This window comes from Herpailurus yagouaroundi, unplaced genomic scaffold, assembly GCF_014898765.1.
Source record: "Herpailurus yagouaroundi ecotype Mexico unplaced genomic scaffold, PumYag 253, whole genome shotgun sequence".
Taxonomy (NCBI): Eukaryota; Metazoa; Chordata; class Mammalia; order Carnivora; family Felidae; genus Herpailurus; species Herpailurus yagouaroundi.
The window spans coordinates 369702-391251 of NW_024412470.1; the positions used below are offsets into that span (position 1 = coordinate 369702).

General features: G+C 37.3%; 1 protein-coding gene across 5 annotated transcripts in view; it reads right to left on the minus strand.

The window, feature by feature from the left end:
- USH2A (usherin) overlaps positions 1-21550 on the minus strand; it is a 751068-nt gene that overhangs the window by 206049 nt on the left and 523469 nt on the right. For all 5 annotated transcript variants that reach the window (XM_040461001.1, XM_040461002.1, XM_040461003.1 and 2 more), the window contains exons 47-49: positions 18128-18240; positions 4504-4702; positions 433-601 (exon numbers count right to left, since the gene is read on the minus strand). In XM_040461001.1, coding sequence (XP_040316935.1) covers positions 433-601; positions 4504-4702; positions 18128-18240 — 481 coding nt within the window. The remainder of the gene's footprint in view (positions 1-432; positions 602-4503; positions 4703-18127; positions 18241-21550) is intronic.

A 21550-nucleotide genomic window follows, 5' to 3' on the forward strand; every position in this document is an offset into this window, starting at 1 on the left:
TGCAGGCTGAAGAGAAACTTTTGTCCCTCCCTTAACTACATAGAATAATCTAAATTGGGGGTCTTTCCCAGAATAAGGGTTATTAGCAGAGATAAATTGCATCTGAATGACCCATCTATACAGCAGGGCAAACATCTAATTACCAAACATCTACTCTTCTTTCTACTGCCCTGTGAAGTGCATTCCTTTCCTCTGATGTCTCAGAACCCTACACCCTTACCCTTAGTTCAGAATGACGTGTATACTTCATTTTGCCTGGCTGCCGTTGGAATTTCCACGTCTGTGCAGATTTCTCGTACATATGGCATTAAAGTGGATTTTCTCCTGTTAATCTGCCTCGTGTCAATGTGATTTTAACGCAGCTAGAGGGACCTTGAAGAGGACAGGAAGTCTTGCTCCCTGACGCTGAGCACACCCGGAAATGATTCTCACCTGGTAGAATTCTGATATAATACCCAGAGCAGCAGTGATGATTTGGTTGAGCCTCTCGTATTCGGCCACCACAGCAAACCCCAGTTGAATTCAAAACGAATGGGATATACTTCTCTTCACAACAGTGGTGCCCAGGCTGGGGGTCATGGAGGACTCCATTACAACAAACCTGAAGTTGGGAATTGGGATTAAAGAAATATGAGCACAATTCAAAGTACTATACCATCCTATCTCACGTGATACAATTATGTTCTAATAGGCCTTGACCTGAGACCAAATGTAGTACGGTATTGATAAAAATTCAGAAGTTTGAAAAATGCATTTCTCCAGCATCGTTTAAATTCTATAAATGCTATCTGATACCATGTAACTTTTTAAGACTGTAAACATGCTTTGTGCTCTATTATATTATCACACTCTATACATATGAATTATCTTTTGAATGTCAGTGCTCCCAATGTAAAGAAGATTTAGAATTGTAAATGAATAATTACCTTCATATATATGTTTTTATTTTAATGACTGTTTAATTTGAAAACACATTTATGGAAACCTGTCTCTCACTGATCTTTCTTTTCCTTTTAATAAGTAGTATTATCCTTATAATTTAGATGGTCACTTATTTATGAACCCAATCTTCAGACAAGGAAGTCTCAATAGTCTAACATTTATATATATGTATATGTGTGTGTATATATATATATGTGTGTGTGTGTGTGTGTGTATATGTGTATATGTATATATATATATATACATATAGGCCACCACATTAAAAAAATTATATGGAAATTAATTTTGAAAAGCCCTTTAAATAATGTGTGTTTTTTTTTTTCCAGGAGCTGTAGAAGAAATTATGTGCTTGAACAATCAAATAATTATTTGCTTGCTCACTTGAGGTCTGAGAGACTGACACTCCGTATATATAACAAATCAAATGCTAAATAATTGCTGAAATGTAGCCTCAGAACCTACACTTGGCATAAGTCACATTAATTAGATAAAAGCTTCCTGTGGCAGACAACGGCAACCACTATTTAAGAGGTGTTTCTCTTTTTCCATTTTGCACATTGCTATTTCTAGCTTGCACCCACATATGATTCAAGCTAAATATGAGGCAGTAGAATGTGGACTCTCTAAGTCTTCATAAGGGCCACTAGCTTGGGACTTCATTCATTTTTCAAAAATCATCAAAGATCAAAGAAACAGGGCCCTTAAAAATCAAAGTCTACCCTGTGGTTTGTCAGCTAGCCATACTAAACCAACCGTAATGAATTTCTTTTTCTGTATTTAGTTATTAGCAATGAGGATTCAAAATTAGTTTAATGTCAAAGATACACCGGGTGATTCTTCTCTTTGATGTCATACCCTGTATGAAAGGTGAATTTTGAAATCATGCCCCATCTTTAAGACTTAAGCAAAATTTTTTTATGTGTTTCTTTGAGATTTAAGGATGCTGGTCATTTTTGCTTTCAGGGTAAAACAACACATGCCTTCCTCTTATTTTTTGACAGGGACCTAAAATCTTGTCCTTTGTTATATGGTCTCAAAGTATTTGTTAAAGTCCAATTCACATAGAGTGTGTTTCCAGATACTTAAGCACATCCAGCCTTTTCTTTTAGCAGGCTTGTCTAGTACTTACATTTTCTTGTGAAACTTTCACTGAAATGTTTATTTAAATTTTTTAAAATGTATTTATTTATTTATTTATTTAACATTTATTTATTTTTGAGACAGAGAGAGACACAGCATGAACGGGGGAGGGGCAGAGAGAGAGGGAGACACAGAATCGGAAGCAGGCTCCAGGCTCTGAGCCATCAGCCCAGAGCCCGAGGCGGGGCTCGAACTCGCGGACCGCAAGATCGTGACCTGAGCTGAAGTCGGACGCTTAACCGACTGAGCCACCCAGGCGCCCCTGTTTTTATTTATTTTTGAGACAGAGAGAGACAGAGCATGAACAGGGGAGGGGTAGAGAGAGGGGGAGACACAGAATCGGAAGCAGGCTCCAGGCTCTGAGCTGTCAGCACAGAGCCCAATGCGGGCTTGAACTCACAGACTGTGAAATCATGACCTGAGCTGAAGTCGGACGCTCAACCAACTGAGCCACCCAGGCGCCCCATCACTGAAATGTTTATTAAGTGATGATGGCCCCTTAGAATTGGCTCTTTCAGGGGCGCCTGGGTGGCTCAGTCGGTTAAGCGTCCGACTTCGGCTCAGGTCATGATCTCACAGTTTGTGAGTTCGAGCCCCGCGTCGGGCTTGTGCTGACAGCTCAGAGCCTGGAGCCCATTTCAGATTCTGTGTCTCCCTCTCTCTCTGCCCCTCCCCTGTTCATACTCTGTCTCTCTCTGTCTCAAAAATAAATAAACGTTAAAAAATTAAAAAAAAATATTCTTAGAATTGGCTCTTTCAATTCCATTGCCATTCTCAAGCTCCTTTAGACACATGAAATTTATGCCCTTTTTCTAACCCCCTTAGGTTTAGATCATTGGTGGTTCCCCAAAATGAAATTTTAAGCAATCGTTTCTCTTGGGAGGTCTCCATATAAACAGAATATTTCTTAATCTATTAATTCAGTCTTCAAGTTAGCTGCCTCAGGAAACCTATATGGAAATTTTATTAAGTTGAGCTGATAAATGTGTACCTAATATTTGAAGAGACTTTTGCTTATCTTATGGTTTCCCAAAGCAAGTCTGCAATCTAGTGAGTCTCAAAATATGGTTCCTGGAACAGATCCTGGCTGGTTTAGTATGGCTACCAGAGGCATCAGCTGGGAACATGTTAGAAATGCAAATTTTCATGCCCCGCCCAAGATTTCCTGAATCAGAACTTCTGGGGCTGGGACCTGCTATCTGTGTTTTAACAAGCCCTCCAGGGTCTGATGTGCACCAGGGTTTGAATACATGGTAAAGTTTGTATGCGTATTTAAGTCCTGGTATTTAAAGTGATTTAGCCAAAAAAATTCTTAGTCTCCTTTCTATGTCTCTCCAACCTCTCACTCAAGAAATACATATTCATAGTGAACTCTAAGCAGAAATTTACAAACAATTGCTTTCTATTGAGATTTTAATTGACTTCCTTTACTCTTTTACTGTCAATATCTGTGTGTGTCCTTAATCCTTAAAATAATAAGCCTTTGCTTAATGCATCAAAGATTTCTTTCTTTCTCCTAGAGAACATTTTTAATAGGCAAATTTATTCCAGCATTTTTCCCTTCAGAAATACTAAATTTTATTTTATTTTATGAATGTATGTTCATCAGACAGTGTACATTTAATGGCCTAAAGTAATGTAAAACCAAGTCATAATGACAATTCTGGAGCCTAAGTGTCAAAAAAAAAGTGTAGTTAGTAACTGCTAGTTTTATAACATTTCTTAGATGATAACTACTGTTTGGCCAGTGTCAGCTGTAATAATTTGTATTTTGATCCATATTGCTTCAACAACTCACTTTCTTAATTACTGTGTCTTTCTGCAGTGAATCTTTTGAATTTAGCAACAGCTTTAGTCATTAAATGTGTGATGTTGTTGTTGACAAATAGGAACATTATTTCATTATATGAAATCCTACCTTCAAACTAAGGATTTTCTGCATCGTTTGTCAATAAAACCCATTTACAAACTCCTCTGTCTGGCTGTATTATTGATCTGATTCCTAAATGGCAACTAATATGAACATTAATCTGCAAATGGCCATAATTTTAAAATATTTCTGACAAACCATGGAAGGTCCTGTTCACAGTTACTCATCAGTGTCAGGTAAACAAACACCCACTTGTAGCTGAATGGATTTGTTGTAAAGAAAATTCAAGTCATTCAATCAAACACAAAGTCGGGAGTTCTTTACCATTTCGATAAACTAATATTTCCTGTGAAGATGATGAAAAACGAGAAGGCTAAGATGCTCATGAGGATGACAGGGTTTTTATAAGCATCCTTTCTTTTCCACGGGGTCTTCCTGATAGACTAGTGGAAAAATTGATCATGACAAACCATGGTTTAAGAAGCAAGTGATTTCACCTGGAGTGTTTAGTGAGAAAATCATATTTCAGTGACTCATTTGAAAAGATATACCTTAGCTTCAGGAGAATAACACTTGTGTCCACAGATAGCTTTCGGTTTTTGACACTTCACTGGCTTGCAGAGATCACTACTGTGGTCCTTCATTAACTTCCGGGTTTTAGGGCACGAATGCCACGTTTTACGTAAGAGATCATATCCGAGAATGATGCCATTTGGCTTCCCTGGAGACATCCAATCAACTTGAAGGGATCTGCAATGGATAGAATAATCAATAACTCTGAAAAGACAACATTTAACATTGCTGCCACCGGCTTCATGTACTCTCAATTAATCTTCGAGATTGGTCAAAAGGTCCATTTTGTCAACAACTTCTTAATTAAAAAGCTGAAGCCAAAGAAGTTATATACTAATGTATAATATGCTCATATATGTTACTACCAGATAATATGTTTGGAGAATCAATGAAAACTAAGTAAGCTTTTGGGAGGATGACAAATGGCAAGAGTCCAGTGATCTCCCACTTTAAATTTTGGAGACCAGAAGAAAGTACCATTGTTTTGGCTAATCAGGAAAATCAACTGAAAATTTTGGTTTTATAAGTAAAATTAAGCCACAAGTAATAAGACTTGGTAAGTAGCGTGGAAATTAGAACAGGTGGCAGACCTAATCTCTACTTGAAATCACCTTCTCCTTTGCCAGCCCAGACTAGCGATGTGTCACATAGTTGCCCAACGATATGCAACTATAAAACCACAGTGGAAGCCTCAGAAGGTTCCGAGGCAATTTCAGCTTTCTTGGCACAGCCACTACTTTTCCCCTTTCTCTTCCTTTCTGCTAAACACGATGTCTGGAACTTCAGTAATCATCTTGCAGCCACTTGAGAAAGACCAAAATCATCACAAAAAGGCCACCATGTTATTTGGGTAAGCTGAACCAATGCCAGCAATAATGTACAATCTCTACAACTATTTACTTAAACTTCTGTTGTTGGGTGTTTTGTTACATATAGCCAAAATAACTGCCCATATTGACAAAGTCTTGTTATCAATAGATAAACATATCTATTATTAAAAGTAATCGATAAATTTATTTATAAATACAACTTATAAATTTTATCAAATGATAAATGATAAAATTCCTCTCAATGCACTGTACTTTGATATACCTTAATTTTAACTTCTATAAACAGACTTGTTTCTCTAGTAATTCTTCTAATGTTACAGTCAGACATGTTTTGTGGTAAGGAAATATAGGAATTGTAAGTTTCCACAACAAATATCTTTACATTATAATATTCTAGGAGATGTGTGATTCTTAAAAATTGAGCAACAACTTCATTCTAAGTATGGGTATACTTTTCAGGGAGGGGTTGGTATGCAATGAGGGCATAATATCTGACTAAAACTTTATTGCACTTTCAATGATCTATTAATATTTCATTTGTTGAAATGAATGAAATCAGAACATCAAGCTTTCCAGTAGGAATCAGCCCTGAATAAAATGATTTACTCTCAGGTTAATGCTATAGAACTTTAATTCTGCACTTAGGACTACTTGCCAGAATGATACAACCTAAATGACATCGCCGTACTATCTTTAGTGTTTTTTAAATAAGCTCTATAAGCAGAATAAAGTTTTTAATAAAGCCCCAGAGATTTGGATATGACATATTCTTGCAATTTAGCATGGCAAGGGAAGCCTACTATTTGCAAAACACTAGGTAATGCAAAATAATAATTATTTTTATTCTCATTGTTTTCAGAAAAAGGGGTGGAACTCTGACATGCAAGATTAATTCTACTTTTATAATTCTAGAATTTCTAACTACAGCAACTAACCAAATGACAAATAGTTATAGGGCATTTTTATACAGAACACTCCAGTAGGTACTTCGAAGGAGAGCAAGCACATATAAGCTTAGTACCTATACTTTAAACTCTCCCAATAAAAATCTCACAATAACTCATGTGACCACTTTTCTGCCATTGTGCTAAATGGTATTTTTGTTATACCTTTCATTTTAAGAGGAAATATATCTTTACAGGCAAAATTACTGGACCCTATCAGAATTCCAAGTGACATCATATATTAGGAATTCAATTAAGACCAAACATTTACATTAAAAAGCAGCAGTCAAGATAAACCTTGACATTTTAATAGACTGCTAAAAAAAAGAAAATTATTATTTCATTTTCTTAGGGGTACAAACATAACACATTCACTAATAAGACTCTGTAGATAGGAAATTAATGTCACCTACAAGAGAGCAGTTTCATAGGTGACTTCTGTAGTCACCATTATTATTCTAAGGTCTTTGTCCAACTCTTAAAATTAATTCCACATTTTCCAGATACCTCTTTTGTATTCACTGCATAAGCAACTACAGGAAAGACTACATTTAAGTGACATTCAAAGGTCTGACTTTTCCACAAAAGCTGATGAACTAGGAAAGTCTAGAAAACACCATGCAGAATACCACACCATTGTAACTTTTCTTTCTAGCAGAGCAAAACTGTGAAGTGAGACTGCTTATATTTTTAGCGATAACATGAACAATTTTGCTCTTGAGGATCTGAGTCTGAGGCACGAAGGTAAATGATCAAAGAAGAGTAGTGAGTTTAACACCTATACATCTCTCATTAGAACCAAGGAGAGTGACACTGAAAAACCTTTTGGTTGCTGATTTCAAAGGAAAGACATCTCTGAGAAACACGCACCATTATAAACGGAATTGGTGGTCTCATTCCTTTGATGTTTAAGAGCAAAAATAGAAGAAATGTTCTTATACCATAGGAATGAATGTTAAATATTGGGGAAACAAGCTGAAGCTTTTTGGTATAGATTAGTAAAGGTTGCCTGCTCACACAGAAAAGTAAACCAACAGTGAATCCTTGAATGAAATATTTTGCAGATTTGTTCATAAAGTCATGATTAGAGTTTATTTAACTCCCAGAACATAAGGACTATGATTTAAGCTACCTTAATAAAGTTTCTGATGAAAACTACTATATCTACACACATTTTGATACATGGATTCATTGATTATTCAGACATTTCAGTTGGAGTTATTTCCTTTAATTATGTCACCCTGTTAGTAGATTTACTATTCTATCTCTGTTACTATTATCTACCACTGTAGTCACCACCACAACGATCATCATTTTCGGTCCTTACTTCAAGAAGTATAAACTAATATTGAGGATAGAAAGGAGTATGGGAAAATCATTTCTTTATCACCTACCTTGATACAGGTGAATATTAAAATGTTACAGGTCAGAGAAAATTTTATGAAGAATTAGGGTTCCCACTGGTATTCTTCAACATTTTATTCTATTATTACCATTTGGTCAAAATGTTCTTGTTTAAGCCAAAGGGAAAAAAAAAATCTTCATATACCTTAAGATATCAATCTAAATTGCTATAAATTAAACAGTTCTGGATTCCTTGATCATGTTTATATAGACCCTTTTTTTTTCTACTCAACTTGGTCATTTTGGTCAATTATTTATGTAACACTCAAGTTCTTCAATTGTATTCCAGATTATGGCTATCATAAATGATCAAGTAACTTTTAATAGAGGACTAAATAAATGTTACATGATGAAAATATTAACTCTCAGCTCTCAAATCAAGTCATTGAATATTTATCTATTAGAATGTTTAGCATAACTTGTAATAGGTGAAAAATCAAAAGACAAAACCTGTGTCCTTGAATAATAGGGAATACAAAACATGCAAACACAAAGCATGTAAATGCTATATGGCAATTTAAGTCAAGTATTTAAATGTGTTTAGGCTACAGATATTATAACAACACATAAGCAAAAGTCCTCTGTTCTAGACTAAACAATGAGGGTATCATGGAACAGATAGATTTGGACTTGAATTGGTAAATGAAGAAGGGAAGATTCTGTGCAGGAAAATCAACATAAGCAAATGTAAAGGGTGGGAATCAGCCTCAGTGTGTATGGAAGAGTAATGTGACCATTTGATGAATGAATAAGCTACATCCAGCAAAAGAGGAGGGTAAATTTGAAAAAAAGAAAAAAGTTGATGGAGTCCCTCAAACACTGTATTGAGTTTGATAGTGAAATAGTATGATTGTGCACTGTGTCACTCCTAGACTACAAAGCCTTATTAGAACTAACACCCTGACATGCTAGAGTGGAAGAGACCAGGGCTAGAGAGAAAGGTCAGTAAGCTACATTAGTAACTCAAGTGCAAAAGATTGTGGAATGGGGTTCCGCTCTTGTATGGGGATTTGAACTACAGCCCCAAACTGAAGATGACAGGTAATGAGTTCCTCCTTTTAAACATGGTAAGTATTTCACTTCTAAAGGGAACAGCAAGATTCTGTTGAATCCCAAGGATAAAACTCTTTAACATTGACCTGTCACCCAAAACAACCAAAAATAAACAGAATTCTAGGAGAGTTTTAGAAAGTAGGAAATTTAGTGAGTATTTCTTAAGTACCTCCTACATGCCAGCCCTGTTCTTTACTTACCAGCGAACAAGACAGCTAAAGCCCCCTTTTTTCATAAAACTTACATTTTTCTGGGAGAAGAGGGACGGTAAAGAAACACATAAGTGTATCATACGTCAGGTTGGTGGTCTAGGAAGGACTGGTTCTTCTATGCAGAAATTCGACAGAAGAGGCGAATCAAGCCCGGAGGGGTTTCTAGGTGGAGGGAAAAGTTGTGAGGCAACCATGTGCTTGGAATGGTGAAGGGCCAGTGAATCTAATAGGGCTGGATTGGACTGCACACAAGATAGAATATGGGAAAATGAGATCCTAGGGTATAAGGAGGGTGGCATGGGTGTTTGCTGATGATGTAGGATTTTCTACAACACAGAAACAACTGGATTTGTTTTTGAGTGTGTTGGAAAGCCATTGGAAGTTTTGAGGCACAGAGTGAAAGAGGAGTTATTTACATAGTGAAGAGTGGCATCAAACACACGCCCTACCCCCTGCTAACACCTAGGGTCGGACTGAGGAAAGCATTCCAAATATGTCACTTAGAGAAACTGGAGGCAGAGAAATTGGAAGCACTTGTTTCTCATGTTTGGTACTCACTGAGTTATAGAAACGTCTAAACTCAGTCTGCTGCTGTCCTTGGAGGATAGTAAGGAGTTTGGGGAGAGCTTGACATTGATCTTGACAGTCTATACAAGCAGAGAAAAGATGCTTGACTCTCCATGAGAGAATCCTGACGGCTAGGTATTGTCCAAAGTAGCTGCAACAAAAAGGTAAAATAAAGAGTGCCTCATGGCATGGATCAATGAGCTTCACCGGAACCAGGAGATGCCTTGCGAGATGACTAGGCTTGAGCCAGCTTGAGGGTATACTGTTCATGATGGCAGCCTTCTAGGAAGAGGAGACTCCAGCAAGAAGAGTCCTTGGGATGCCCTACTCTGTTGGGACCACAAGAGATCAGCTATAGAGGGCAGCACTCGTGTCAGGGAAATTGACTATGTGGAGATCCTCTTGGGGCCTCACAAGGGAAATACAACTCTCCAGGAAAAGTGCCACCTGATATGCAGAGGGCTTTAAGGGTTGCCCAGTAATGGCAGTGAAACAATAACATTGAGAGGAGACACACTGGATCAAGGTGGATAAGAGGGAAAGAGCAAGGAGGAGGGAACAGACAAGCTGTGATCAGGCATGAGTCTGTGAAATGGTAGAATCTTTGAACCAGACTTGGGCTTAATAATTTGCTAGAGACAGACAAGACTTTTTAATACTTGATCATGAATCTCAATTACCAAAGTGAGACTCATAACTAAAAATAATTAAAAAGCTATAAGATGTTTCTGAGAGGCTTTCAAGAGTCGAAGAGAGGACAGCCAAAGGATTATGTATAAGGCAGCAAGGAGTGGGCAAAATGCAAAGCCTTTTCTTCTTTGTATCTCATTGAATTAAGACCCCTGCAGAAACAGGTTACATAAACTTAAATGATGAAAACATGAACCAGGGTGGTGGTGGTGGTGGAAATGAAGAAGAGAGACACATATAGGAAGATTGAGCAAACTCAGGGGATTAAAAAAAATTCAAAGATAGATGTCAGTGATAATATGCAGGTGGTGGTGCATCTGTGAAAATGAATGTTGGAAAAGATGATGAGTTAGAGGAGAATGTACCGCTGAGGCTTGAGGTAGCAGATACTACTATGGAAAATCAATAGGCAGCTGCATAGATGAGACCAGAGTTTGGGGGAAAAACAGGGTCAGCAATTTTTGAGACATCAGAATGAGTAAAAGTGTGACGTTTGAACTACCTGATGAGGAGGGAGAGTCTTTCTGTTCAGTCTCACAATTAATACTAGGATTTGGAATGGACCCAGTAAAAGAAGGAAATGGGTGTTCAGAGAGCAGGGTACAATGTGGTAGTTAAAGGCCAAAGTGAATTAGGAAGAGGGGGATTTTGCTGAGAGGCACAGTCGGCCTCAGTGACTGGCTTCTACCAGAGCTACAAGAGGTAGAGAACTTAAAGGAGTTTGGGAAGAGAGGGAGGTGAGAAAATGGAGGTATTGATAGCAGAGTCTTAAGAGACTGGAGGAGAACCTGGGTGGCTCAGTTAGTTAAGCAGCTGACTCTTGATTTCAGCTCAGGTCACAATCTCAAGTTGCATGAGATCACGCCCCAAGTTGGGCTCTGGGCTGACAGTGTGGAGCCTGCTTGGGATTCTCTCTCTTCCTCTCTCTGCCCCCTGGCCGTGACCCACACAAGTGTGCTCTCTCTCTCTCTCTTTTTTTTTCTCTCTCTCTTTTTCAAAATAAATAAATTAACTTAAAAAATGAATAAATTCGATATTCTATAAAGCCTTTTTTTTAATAATTGAATTTTTTAAATGTTTATTTTTGAGATAGAGAGACAGACAGTTAGTGGGGAAGGGGCAGAGAGAGATAGGGAGATACAGAATCTGAAGCAGGCTCCAGGCTGTCAGCATAGATTCCCATGCCGGGCTTGAACCCACAAACCATGAGATCACGACCTGAGCCGACGTCAAACACTGATCCGACTGAGTCACCCAGGCGCCCCTTCTGTATGGTCTTTTAATGAAACAATATGTCTGATAAAGAAAACTCACTAGCCATTAAAAATGATACTTCCTGAATTATAAGACTTGATCGGATCTGTACAACAGTAGTAAATATACTTGAAACAATCTCTTTCAAGATGTCTTCCTGTATCCTTTAAATACTCTTAACAGAGGAGCACCTGGCTGGCTCAGTCCGGTAGAACATGCAACTCTGATGTTGGCATCATAAGTTTGAGCCCCATGTTGGGCATAGGGCCTACTTTAAAAAAAAGACTCTGACAGAAATTCCAGTCCAAATTAAAATGTGTCTCCTGTTGTCCATATTGGTGAGGGAGGGAGTTTAGAATATGCGTGAAGAAGACTTGATGTGACATATTATATCTACAGCCCAACATCCTCTCTATTAAGAAAATAATAAAATAAATCATGATGTAATTTTTTTTCACACAAAATATAAAATTATTATTTCAGTGCTCAAGCTGTCAGTCACTGAAAAATATCAGAGAGGGAAAATTAAGGATAGAAGAGATTCTCTGATAATACAAAAAAAATCATACTATAAAAAAAAAAATAGAGGCCTCAAAGTTTCACCCCAAATTTAGTGAGGTAAAAAGAGGAAAATTCTTATTCCACAACCTAAAACCTCTTTTGCCATATTCAACCCCAAGCTAAGTAACTTGAAAATTTAAGGGGATTTATAAATGATGATAGTGGTGTAACCTTCATTTAAAGACACGCAGCCTGTGCTGATTTCATAAAGGTTTCTGAAAAGTTGGTATGTAAAAATATCATTTATATCATTCAGTAGCTTCAGGCAAATTTTCCAACAATTATTTGCAAATGCTAAAAGACGTTATACCACAGACTCCTCGTCAATAATACAGCCCTGAATTGATTTGGAACAGAAAAAACTGCCATGGTGCCAATTAAAGACAATGAAAGACATGATCTGTGTTCTCGCTCTGCCTTCCTTTGACCCTTTCCCCTGGAAATGATATATTTTGGAATACTAGCAGTAACTAATAAAATCTCTTTCTTGTTGACGTTCTTCTTTTTTTTTTGCTTATCTATTTATAGCTAAAAAGGCAACCCAATACAAGGGAAGCTGTCAGCTACTGTGTTTGTCATATTTCAGTCAAAGCCAGAGCCAGCCAGCTATCTACATCCACCGTAGTCTCTACATTCTCAAGGACCAGAATTAATGAATTAACTATTGATTAAATTCCACTCTAGCAAATCCACCAAGGCAAATAAATGAACTACCCAGGGCACATGTAGGCCATGGCCAGACATGTCCGGGCTATCGATCACTAGTTAGTATTCTTTTGGGATATAGAAGCAGCTGATGATAATATGACAAGTATGGAAAATGTGATGTAGAAACAGAGTTTGTTTCTGGAGAGGCAGCTTATAGAACTATAGGGGCTCGTGTGCTCTTCCCACATTTGGGTGCTATGGTGTCTTTGGGTTACATGTAATGGGAAAAACATGTATGAGTGGTTGTACTGTAGATGTCACGAGTCATAAGTTAAGGCCAAAACAAAAACGAGTTGAAGCATCCCATGCATATAATCAGACAGTCTGATATACTATCTGTATATGTTATTAAAATCCATGACAGGTAAATGTTACAGACTATTGTGCTTTACCGAAACTAAACATTCTAAGAAACAAATGTCTTATTAGAAACCAAATTATTTTAAATGCTATAGAAGTTAATTCAGTCTACTGACATTTTCTGGAATAATTTCACATTTGATTTTGCTCACTGCTAATATAAAAGAGATTTTTTTGAATCAAAATAAAAATATAACTAACAAGTATACATTGCCAGACATATAATAAAATACACAAACAATAACATTCACATAAGAGGCTAACTACTTTGGTGTTGGTATAATTTTGATTAATGATTTGGCAGCCCAAAGCTGCTCATTTGAGTCCTGCCTCTGGAAAACGTTGCTCTTCTATGATGAATCGTTTTTAGAAAGGGAAGATTTCCCTTGCCAGTATCTGGTGGTGAATGATTTCTATCAAGACCTTTTTAGATTTTTGACCAAAAAAACAGGAAGGAAGGAAGGAAGGAAGGAAGGAAGGAAGGAAGGAAGGAAGGGAAGGAAAGAAGGAAGGAAGGAAGGAAGGAAGGAAGGAAGGAAGGAAGGAAGAAAGAAAGAAAGAAAAAGAAAGAAAAGAAAGTTGGTAAAGGGATTGGAATTAAAAACAAACAAACAAACAAAAAACATGGTAGAGAGGGACTTTCTGAGGCCGGCCAATATGAAGTAAACCTATTATAGCCTCTCTCTGACTGATTATCACTAAAAAGTGTGCAGAAATTACAAGAAGCAACCACCTGAGGATTCTGAAAAGTTAACAATAGAGGCAGATAAGGACGAGAGGGAAAAAAAATTAAAGGATGAATTTCTCATTGTTTCCCCTCTTTGATCTCCCATCTTTAATCCAAGAGCAGCCCCGGTGTAGAATTGTGCACTGCACAAGTAAAACCTATGTGAGAAACCCCATCTTTCTGGCCAGAGTACAAAAAGGCCTTACAAGCCAGAGGGTGTGAAGGGAAATTCCTGTTCTGTGTTTTCTTTTTTTGTCCAGACTTGCTCTGAGGATGATTCTGGTCAAGGAGCTGCACTATAGCAGTCCTGGTCAAAAGGGAATCCAAAATCCTAGGAAAAATCCATCTTTCTGACCAGAGGAACCAGGGAAAGGGGCTCCTGTGATCTAAAACATGTGGTGGGAGGTGTCCCTGTTTTCCTTCCACTTTCTCTTATCTTGTTGCTCTCGCCAAACAGCCTCATTTATGTAAAATGTCAGGTAACTTGGGAGGCTAAAATTTCAAGAGAAACCATATCTTCCTAGCCAAAGATCCCACAAAGGAAGCACCAGGGATCTGGAAAATGTGGGAGGAATCTCAGACAAGAGAGAGCTAGGTCATCTTCAACGCAAGTCCCTACTCAAGTCTAAACCGCACATGCACGGTTGCTTTCCATGCAAAGGCAATCTGAGCGTCACAGCAAAGACTCTGAGATATGACCATTACATAACCCTCCAAACACATACCAGATTAGCCACTGAAAGGTGCATACATGGGGCAGACATGAAGTGGCATAGCAAAGCTTTTGAAAAATGAACCGACATTGGAGCCCCTGAGCACATAAAGCCAAGACAATATTTGCAGTCTGAAGGTAACCAGATGATTACCTGCTGAAGGAAACGAAAACTTCATCCTTCTTCAAATTTTTAACGGGACTCAAATGATCACAACCTACTATTCAAAATGTCCAGGATACAATCCCAAATCACTCACAATTACGCTAATCAAAAGAAAGCTGAAGTGGCTATATTAGTATCAGACAAAGTATACTTTATAACAAGAAAATTACCAGAAAAAAGGGATATTATGCAATGATGAAAGAATCAATTTACCAAGACATAGCAATCCTAAATGTATATGAATCTCATCATAAAGCATTGAAATACATGGGGCAAAACAGAGAGTTCTAAAAAAGAAATAGAGGGGCGCCTGGGTGGCGCAGTCGGTTAAGCGTCCGACTTCAGCCAGGTCACGATCTCGCGGTCCGTGAGTTCGAGCCCCGCGTCGGGCTCTGGGCTGATGGCTCGGAGCCTGGAGCCTGTTTCCGATTCTGTGTCTCCCTCTTTCTCTGCCCCTCCCCCGTTCATGCTCTGTCTCTCTCTGTCCCAAAAATAAACGTTGAAAAAAAAATTTTTTTTAAAAGAAATAGATATGCCCATAATTATATCTGGAAATTTCAACATTCTTCTCACAATATTTGCTTTTGAGAACAGACCTGGGGAAAACAACGAAGGTTTCATCATTTTGATTGTAGTCTTCCACTTTATCATGATTTTTAGCCCCTCCTCCCAGCCCCTCCTCCCAGCCTTCCACTGTGCCTAGTTAGCCTTAATTCCTAGATGCCTCTGTTCAGTTTGTCCAGAGAATACACTTCTGATCTCATGGTAGTAGAACATGCTAGATGGAGCAAGAGAAGTAGACACCAGGATACATACTATGGAGGTAGGGCACCGTGAATTTTTGGATGGTTAATTTTATGCATCAACTTGACTGGGCCACAAAGTGCCCAGATATTTAGCTAACCATTAGTTCAGTGTATATCTGTGAGGCTGTTTCTAAGGAGATTAGCATTTGAAATGGTGGACTTGGTGAAGCAGATTACCTACCCTGTGTAGGTGAGCAACACCCAATCAGTTGAGGGTCTGAATACAACAAAAAGGTGGGAGAAGGGAGAATTCCCTCCCTTTCTTTGCCTGCTTCCTTCAGCTAAGACATGAGTCTTTTTCTCCTCTCAGACTTGAACTGGAACTTATACCATTGGCTCCTCTGACTTTCAAATCAGAGAGACTTTGAGAGACTACACCACTAGCTTTCCTGGGTTTTCAGATTTTGGTTCTGTTTCTCTGGAGAACCCTAATTACAGGTTCCAACCACATTTTTTTTTTCAGATTTTTAGCTAATCTCATGATTCCAGCTTTGAACTTTACATCTTCCTCTTCTTCACTAACCTTAAAACTTGTAAGTGCTCAGACACTGAGGTTCTCTGCAGGGTAAATTAGTTTGTTTTGTGTCATTGTCTCCTTCTGCCAACCAAACTTTGGTTGTAAATGTTTTCCACTGCACTAACTCATTTGTTTCTCCCTGCCAAACATTGCTTCCAAAATTGTGTTGAAATCTCTCTTCTGTTGTCTGCTCTGTCATTTTTCTTCCTCTTGTTGTATGATGCCTTCATTAATATTTTTGCCATCAACTTATACATTTGAATGTAAATAATCTTTAACCACAACTATTACTCTGCTATTATCTGTAAGAATCTTTTTAAAATAAAAAAAAGTATCCTAGAAGTACAGACACATATAGACATTTGTTCAATGTCTGATAAAACCTACAGATTTTTAGCTACATATAAATATATAATTTAAGACATACTCCTTTATGCCATTCATCTGGGCTTAGGTCATAAAGATGAGAACAAACAAGAAATCTGACAACATCCACCCACCTAAATATAATTCTTCCTTGAGTTCTTGAAGACAGAACTCAATTATTGCATCATCCATGATGCCTTCACTGATCATCCTGGGTAGAGTTCAGTGTTTTTCTCTTTATGTTTTTCCTGCATATTATAAACTTATGTTGTGGAGTTTTTTACATTATTCTATAAACATTTGTTTAGGGCAGTGTCTCTACAGTAGACTGAAAACTTTGAAAAATTAAAACCATGCCTTATACTTTTTAAATTAATTTTTCTTCTTATATTATTATAACCACAAATGTATTTGCCGGTACTTTTTTCATTTGACTATTTTCCCTTTGCATAGTAGGCAATTCTGTGGATAGGGAAAATTTGCTGACAAGATTATCAATTAATTAGCACATGTGAAATTAGATAAATATCTGTCATGTGTTAGATAAAAGATGGACTCAAGGAGACAAGGCATGATTTTTGCCCTGAACAGCTAAGCATCCAATTACTTGGGTTTTTTTTTTCTAATTATTTTTATCTTTAGTTCCCTAAATCAGTACAGATATTTTTAAACTGATTTTAAAGAAACATAGAAATGTTAATATGTTGCAAAAGGATCCTTCAGAATTGAAATCTTTTATAACAAATCGATTATTTTGGTCAGTGTGTATGTGGGGTGTGTGTGTGTGTGTGTGTGTGTGTGTGTGTGTGTACAGGTGAAGGGTGATTCATTTAGCTGGAACATCATCCCAGTATGATGTGGGAGTACTCAGATTTCTTTCTCTAGCCTCAGACTGATGTAGAGGGATGAACTACTCTCATGTCAATTTTGGCTTGGGATACTTGACATTAAATCTTTTTATCATTATTATTGTTAACTTGAACTGAAAAGAGACTCACTTTCAATCTATGGCCACTTCTCAGCAATACATGAGCACAGAAAAATAATGAGATTGTACCAAGAATCTGATAACAGTGGTAATGGTTATCCAGACATTATCTCCCCTGTTTATTTTACAGATTTTTCTAGGTTTAAGGCAATCTGATACATGTAAATCTAATTTTTTTTCAAAGAGAGTAACTTAGAAGGTAATTAATCTAATGAAAATTGTATTCTTTGCCTTACAAAAGGATTCACTTAATGACACATTTAAATACAGAAACCCTTTCATGCATTTAAGCGTTTGCTCACAGGTTACTAAATAAAGGGAAGTGAAACTGGGAAATCGGGGACATTAAAGCTTAAGGATTAGGTGATGTGACCAGTGAAAATCAATAGCTAATAATACAAAAATTTTGATTTACACAGGTCTTTATAGCAACTTTCTAAAATGAAATTGTCATGGTTAGGATGAAATCTTTGATTTTAACGTTCATTGCTTATGATCAGCTTTTTATTTATTTTTTTAAGTTTATTTATTTTTGAGAGACAGAGAATGCATAAGCTTATGCACAAGCTGGGGAGGGGCAGAGAGAAAGGGAACAGAAGATCTGAAGGGGGATCTGCGCTGACAGCAGAGAGCCCAATGAGGGGCTTGAACTCACAAGCGGTGAGTCAGAGGCTTGTGACTGAGCCACGCAGGTGCCTCTGATCAGCTCTTGACATTAACTGGCAAAAAATTTTTACCTTGAAGCGATGCCGTGAATTGTGGGTGTTGGTATGTCACTTGGAGTATCCTCCACAGTGGTGATTTGGGTGCCATTGCTTTTCGCACAGGCATATTTGGTGCAGACTTCAACCTACAAACAGTTTAGAAAAGAATAAATCCAACTATTTTCAAAATATACACTGCCAGTGGCTTGAATCCACCCACCTTCATTTCATAGGACTCTCCTATTAGTTCTCTATAACTTCTTAGAGTTCTATAAATATTAATTTTTGATGTTGTTTGACTGCATTGGTTCAAACTCAGAATATGATATAGAAATGAACTCAGGACAGTTGATTTAGTGATGAAAATGGTGATGTTTAGTCTCTGGTTCCAACCTTTCAGAAAGAGACAGACATATTCATCCCTTTGGGACACAGTAAGGAATGGAAGATGTTTGGGTGACAGTATATAAGCTTAGTAGGTTATCACTGCATATTGCTCTCTAGATCTACAACCAGGTAGTGTAATGATGAGTTCTTGCAGAAGTCTTGACATTTTAGAACAAATAGCCCAAATGTTAATGTGCAATGGAAGAAAAACGAGGTCTAGAGAAGCCTTTCAATGTGGCTGAGCTGCTTTATATTCATCTGTTCCAGCTGCAGTTGTATTTTTACCTTAATCACAGCAGAAAATCATCATTTATCCCTTTAATTCTGCCACCTAATCTGACTAAAAACTGAGGAGGGTGGAGTAACTAAAGATTAGAAATCGAGTTCATCAAGCATTAGTAATGCAAAAGAAACACATTCAGCAAGTGGGAGGAGAGACAAATGAATGTACAAAAGATTGCTAGTGAAACACTCACAAAGTGACATCATTCTGTTTCCAATGAAAGGATAAGCCAAAGAGAAACTGTACTTTTTCCAATGCTCACTTACTTTCAGCAGCTAATACATAAAAAATGAAGGGGGAAGCTGGATACCAATGCATCTTAAACACTAATACTGAGCTTTTAAGTGAAGCAGTTCTCTGGATTTCCACTGGCAATTGAGAAAAGACAAATGTGTCTCTTACTGTATTTAGTAGTTACATCATTTTATTCATGGGGCATTTTACACCTAAATGGGAGTTGAAGCACATTTTTACGATGCTGTTTGAGTTGTGTTCTTTATGTATGCCATATAGTATTTTATGTATTCCACATAGTATTTTTCCTATCTACTAATATTTAGTAGAGATGTGGACACTGTCAAGGCCCTCCACTCTGAGTATGTCCAATGAAACCCCAAATAATTTAAAGGGAAATGAACTTAAAATATACTTGCTGCAATAGAATTAATGACAATAAAACTTCATACATATTAGGCAACATTTGACTATATGGTGCATAATTATAATTAAAAATCAACTCCAGTTCATTATGTAAGTAATATGTGCTCAATATTAATGGGAACTGGCACAAATAATTTTACTGAGTCTTCATGACTCCATTTTCATCAGTTTGCAAATTGGGGGTGAGAGAAATCAGGGAATATGATCAAGCTGATTAGATATGAGATATCTAATCCCAGCTTTACTGTATTCTAGTCTTATCATCTAAATACTAAGCATAGCTTTAAGTTCCAAACTACTTAGCTATATTCTGGGGCACTTAGGGTGGCTCAGTCAGTTGAATGTCTGACTCTTGATTTTGGCTCAGGTCATGATCCCAGGGTCATGGGATTGAGCTCCATGCCAGGCTCCACACTGAATTTGGAGACTGCTTAAGACTCTCTCTCTCTCTCTCTCTCTCTCTCAAATTAAAAAAAAAAGTTATAACAAAATAAAACTAAGCTACTAGCTCTATTCAAATGATTCTCCAGAAAACTCTTATTTTGACTTTGGAGAAATGTGTCAATATTTTTCTCAACTTACTAAGGTAACAGACCAAATTTCATCTTTGGGATATTTCTGCTGCTATAGCTATATTGCATAATGTGAATGCACCACAAATATAAAGGTTGACTGATTCACATAAAAACAAAATTGAATCAAAAATTGACATTTTTAATATATTTATATATTATATATATATATAAATTATATAGAAGGGATATATAAAATAACTCATTCAAAAAAGTAGATATTTGGATCTATATGTCTGCTTTATAATCAATACATGTTTGACAGAGGGGGTTAACACAGAGAACCTTAATCCTAAAGTAGCAGGCATATCAATTAGGTGCAACATATTGTATATGTACATATACGTATATATACATATACATATAAATATTTTTATACGTATATATTTATACATATATGTATATTTATTTATTTACTTATTTATTTTCAAAATTTATTCATTTATTTTGAGAGAGAGAGCATGCACATGCATGTGAGTGGGGGAAGGGCAGAGAGAGAAGGAAAGAGAGAATCCCAAGCAGGCTCTGCACTCCCAGCACAGAGCCCATCTCAGGGCTTGAACCCAGGAACTACGAGATCATGACCCGAGCTGAAATCAGACGTTTAACCCACCGAGCCATCCAGGTACCCCTGGATGCATATTTTAAATGGAGTAAAATTCCAAATCATCTTTGACATCATGAACAAAAATCATTGTAATCTGTTATTCAAATTTCCAGTGATGCAACAACTATTTCAAGTGGAATATTCCTGGACTGTGGAGAGCTTCACAAAAATATAGTTTATCAAGAATAAGAACATCTTAGTCACTAATAACACAACTAAAATATTAGATTATAATCTGGTATTTTGTCTCCTTATTTTGTTAGATGTCCCAAATCTGATCAAAATGCATTCTTTTCAGGCCACTAGTGACTCAAACCAGTAGGGATGAGTGAAGCCTTTTATAGGACAACATGACTGAAACACTTACACATCAACTGTTACATGGTCAGAAAGCTGGATCAGGACGTGCATGCATGCATAGCCCCTGTTGATCTCACCTTAGGTTGTATTCTGAGTCCTGATAAAGCAAATAAATAAGTTGCCTTTTGAGGACTCAGCCAGCTTTCTCCATCAGCGCCCCCCAAAAGAATAATACAGCAATTACTCTGTCACCTTCCTAAGCCAACCTTGTTCACAAAGCTATATGTGTAATTATTTTGAATGTGGTTTTTATTTTCTAATTTTCTATGATGTACATGCACATAGAGACTCACTCTAAGAACCGTGAACATAAACATCAGTCTGTGTGTGTTCCATTCTAAGACGACTCAGGTGAGTTCATGGAAATCATGGAATGTAATGAAAACTAATCAGCATACCTTTCTTCATTTTTATTTTGTTTTCTTAGGAACCTAGGCCTAGCAGCGGGGGGTGGGCCGGCGGGGAGTGGTAAAGCATTGGCTCTAGCCAGATGACTGTGTATGTTTCCCCTTCCAAGGTGAGGGAAAGAAGGCGATGGGAAATGAAAGAGGTAGCACTTACTAGACAAAGCCAGTGAATGTTTCTGT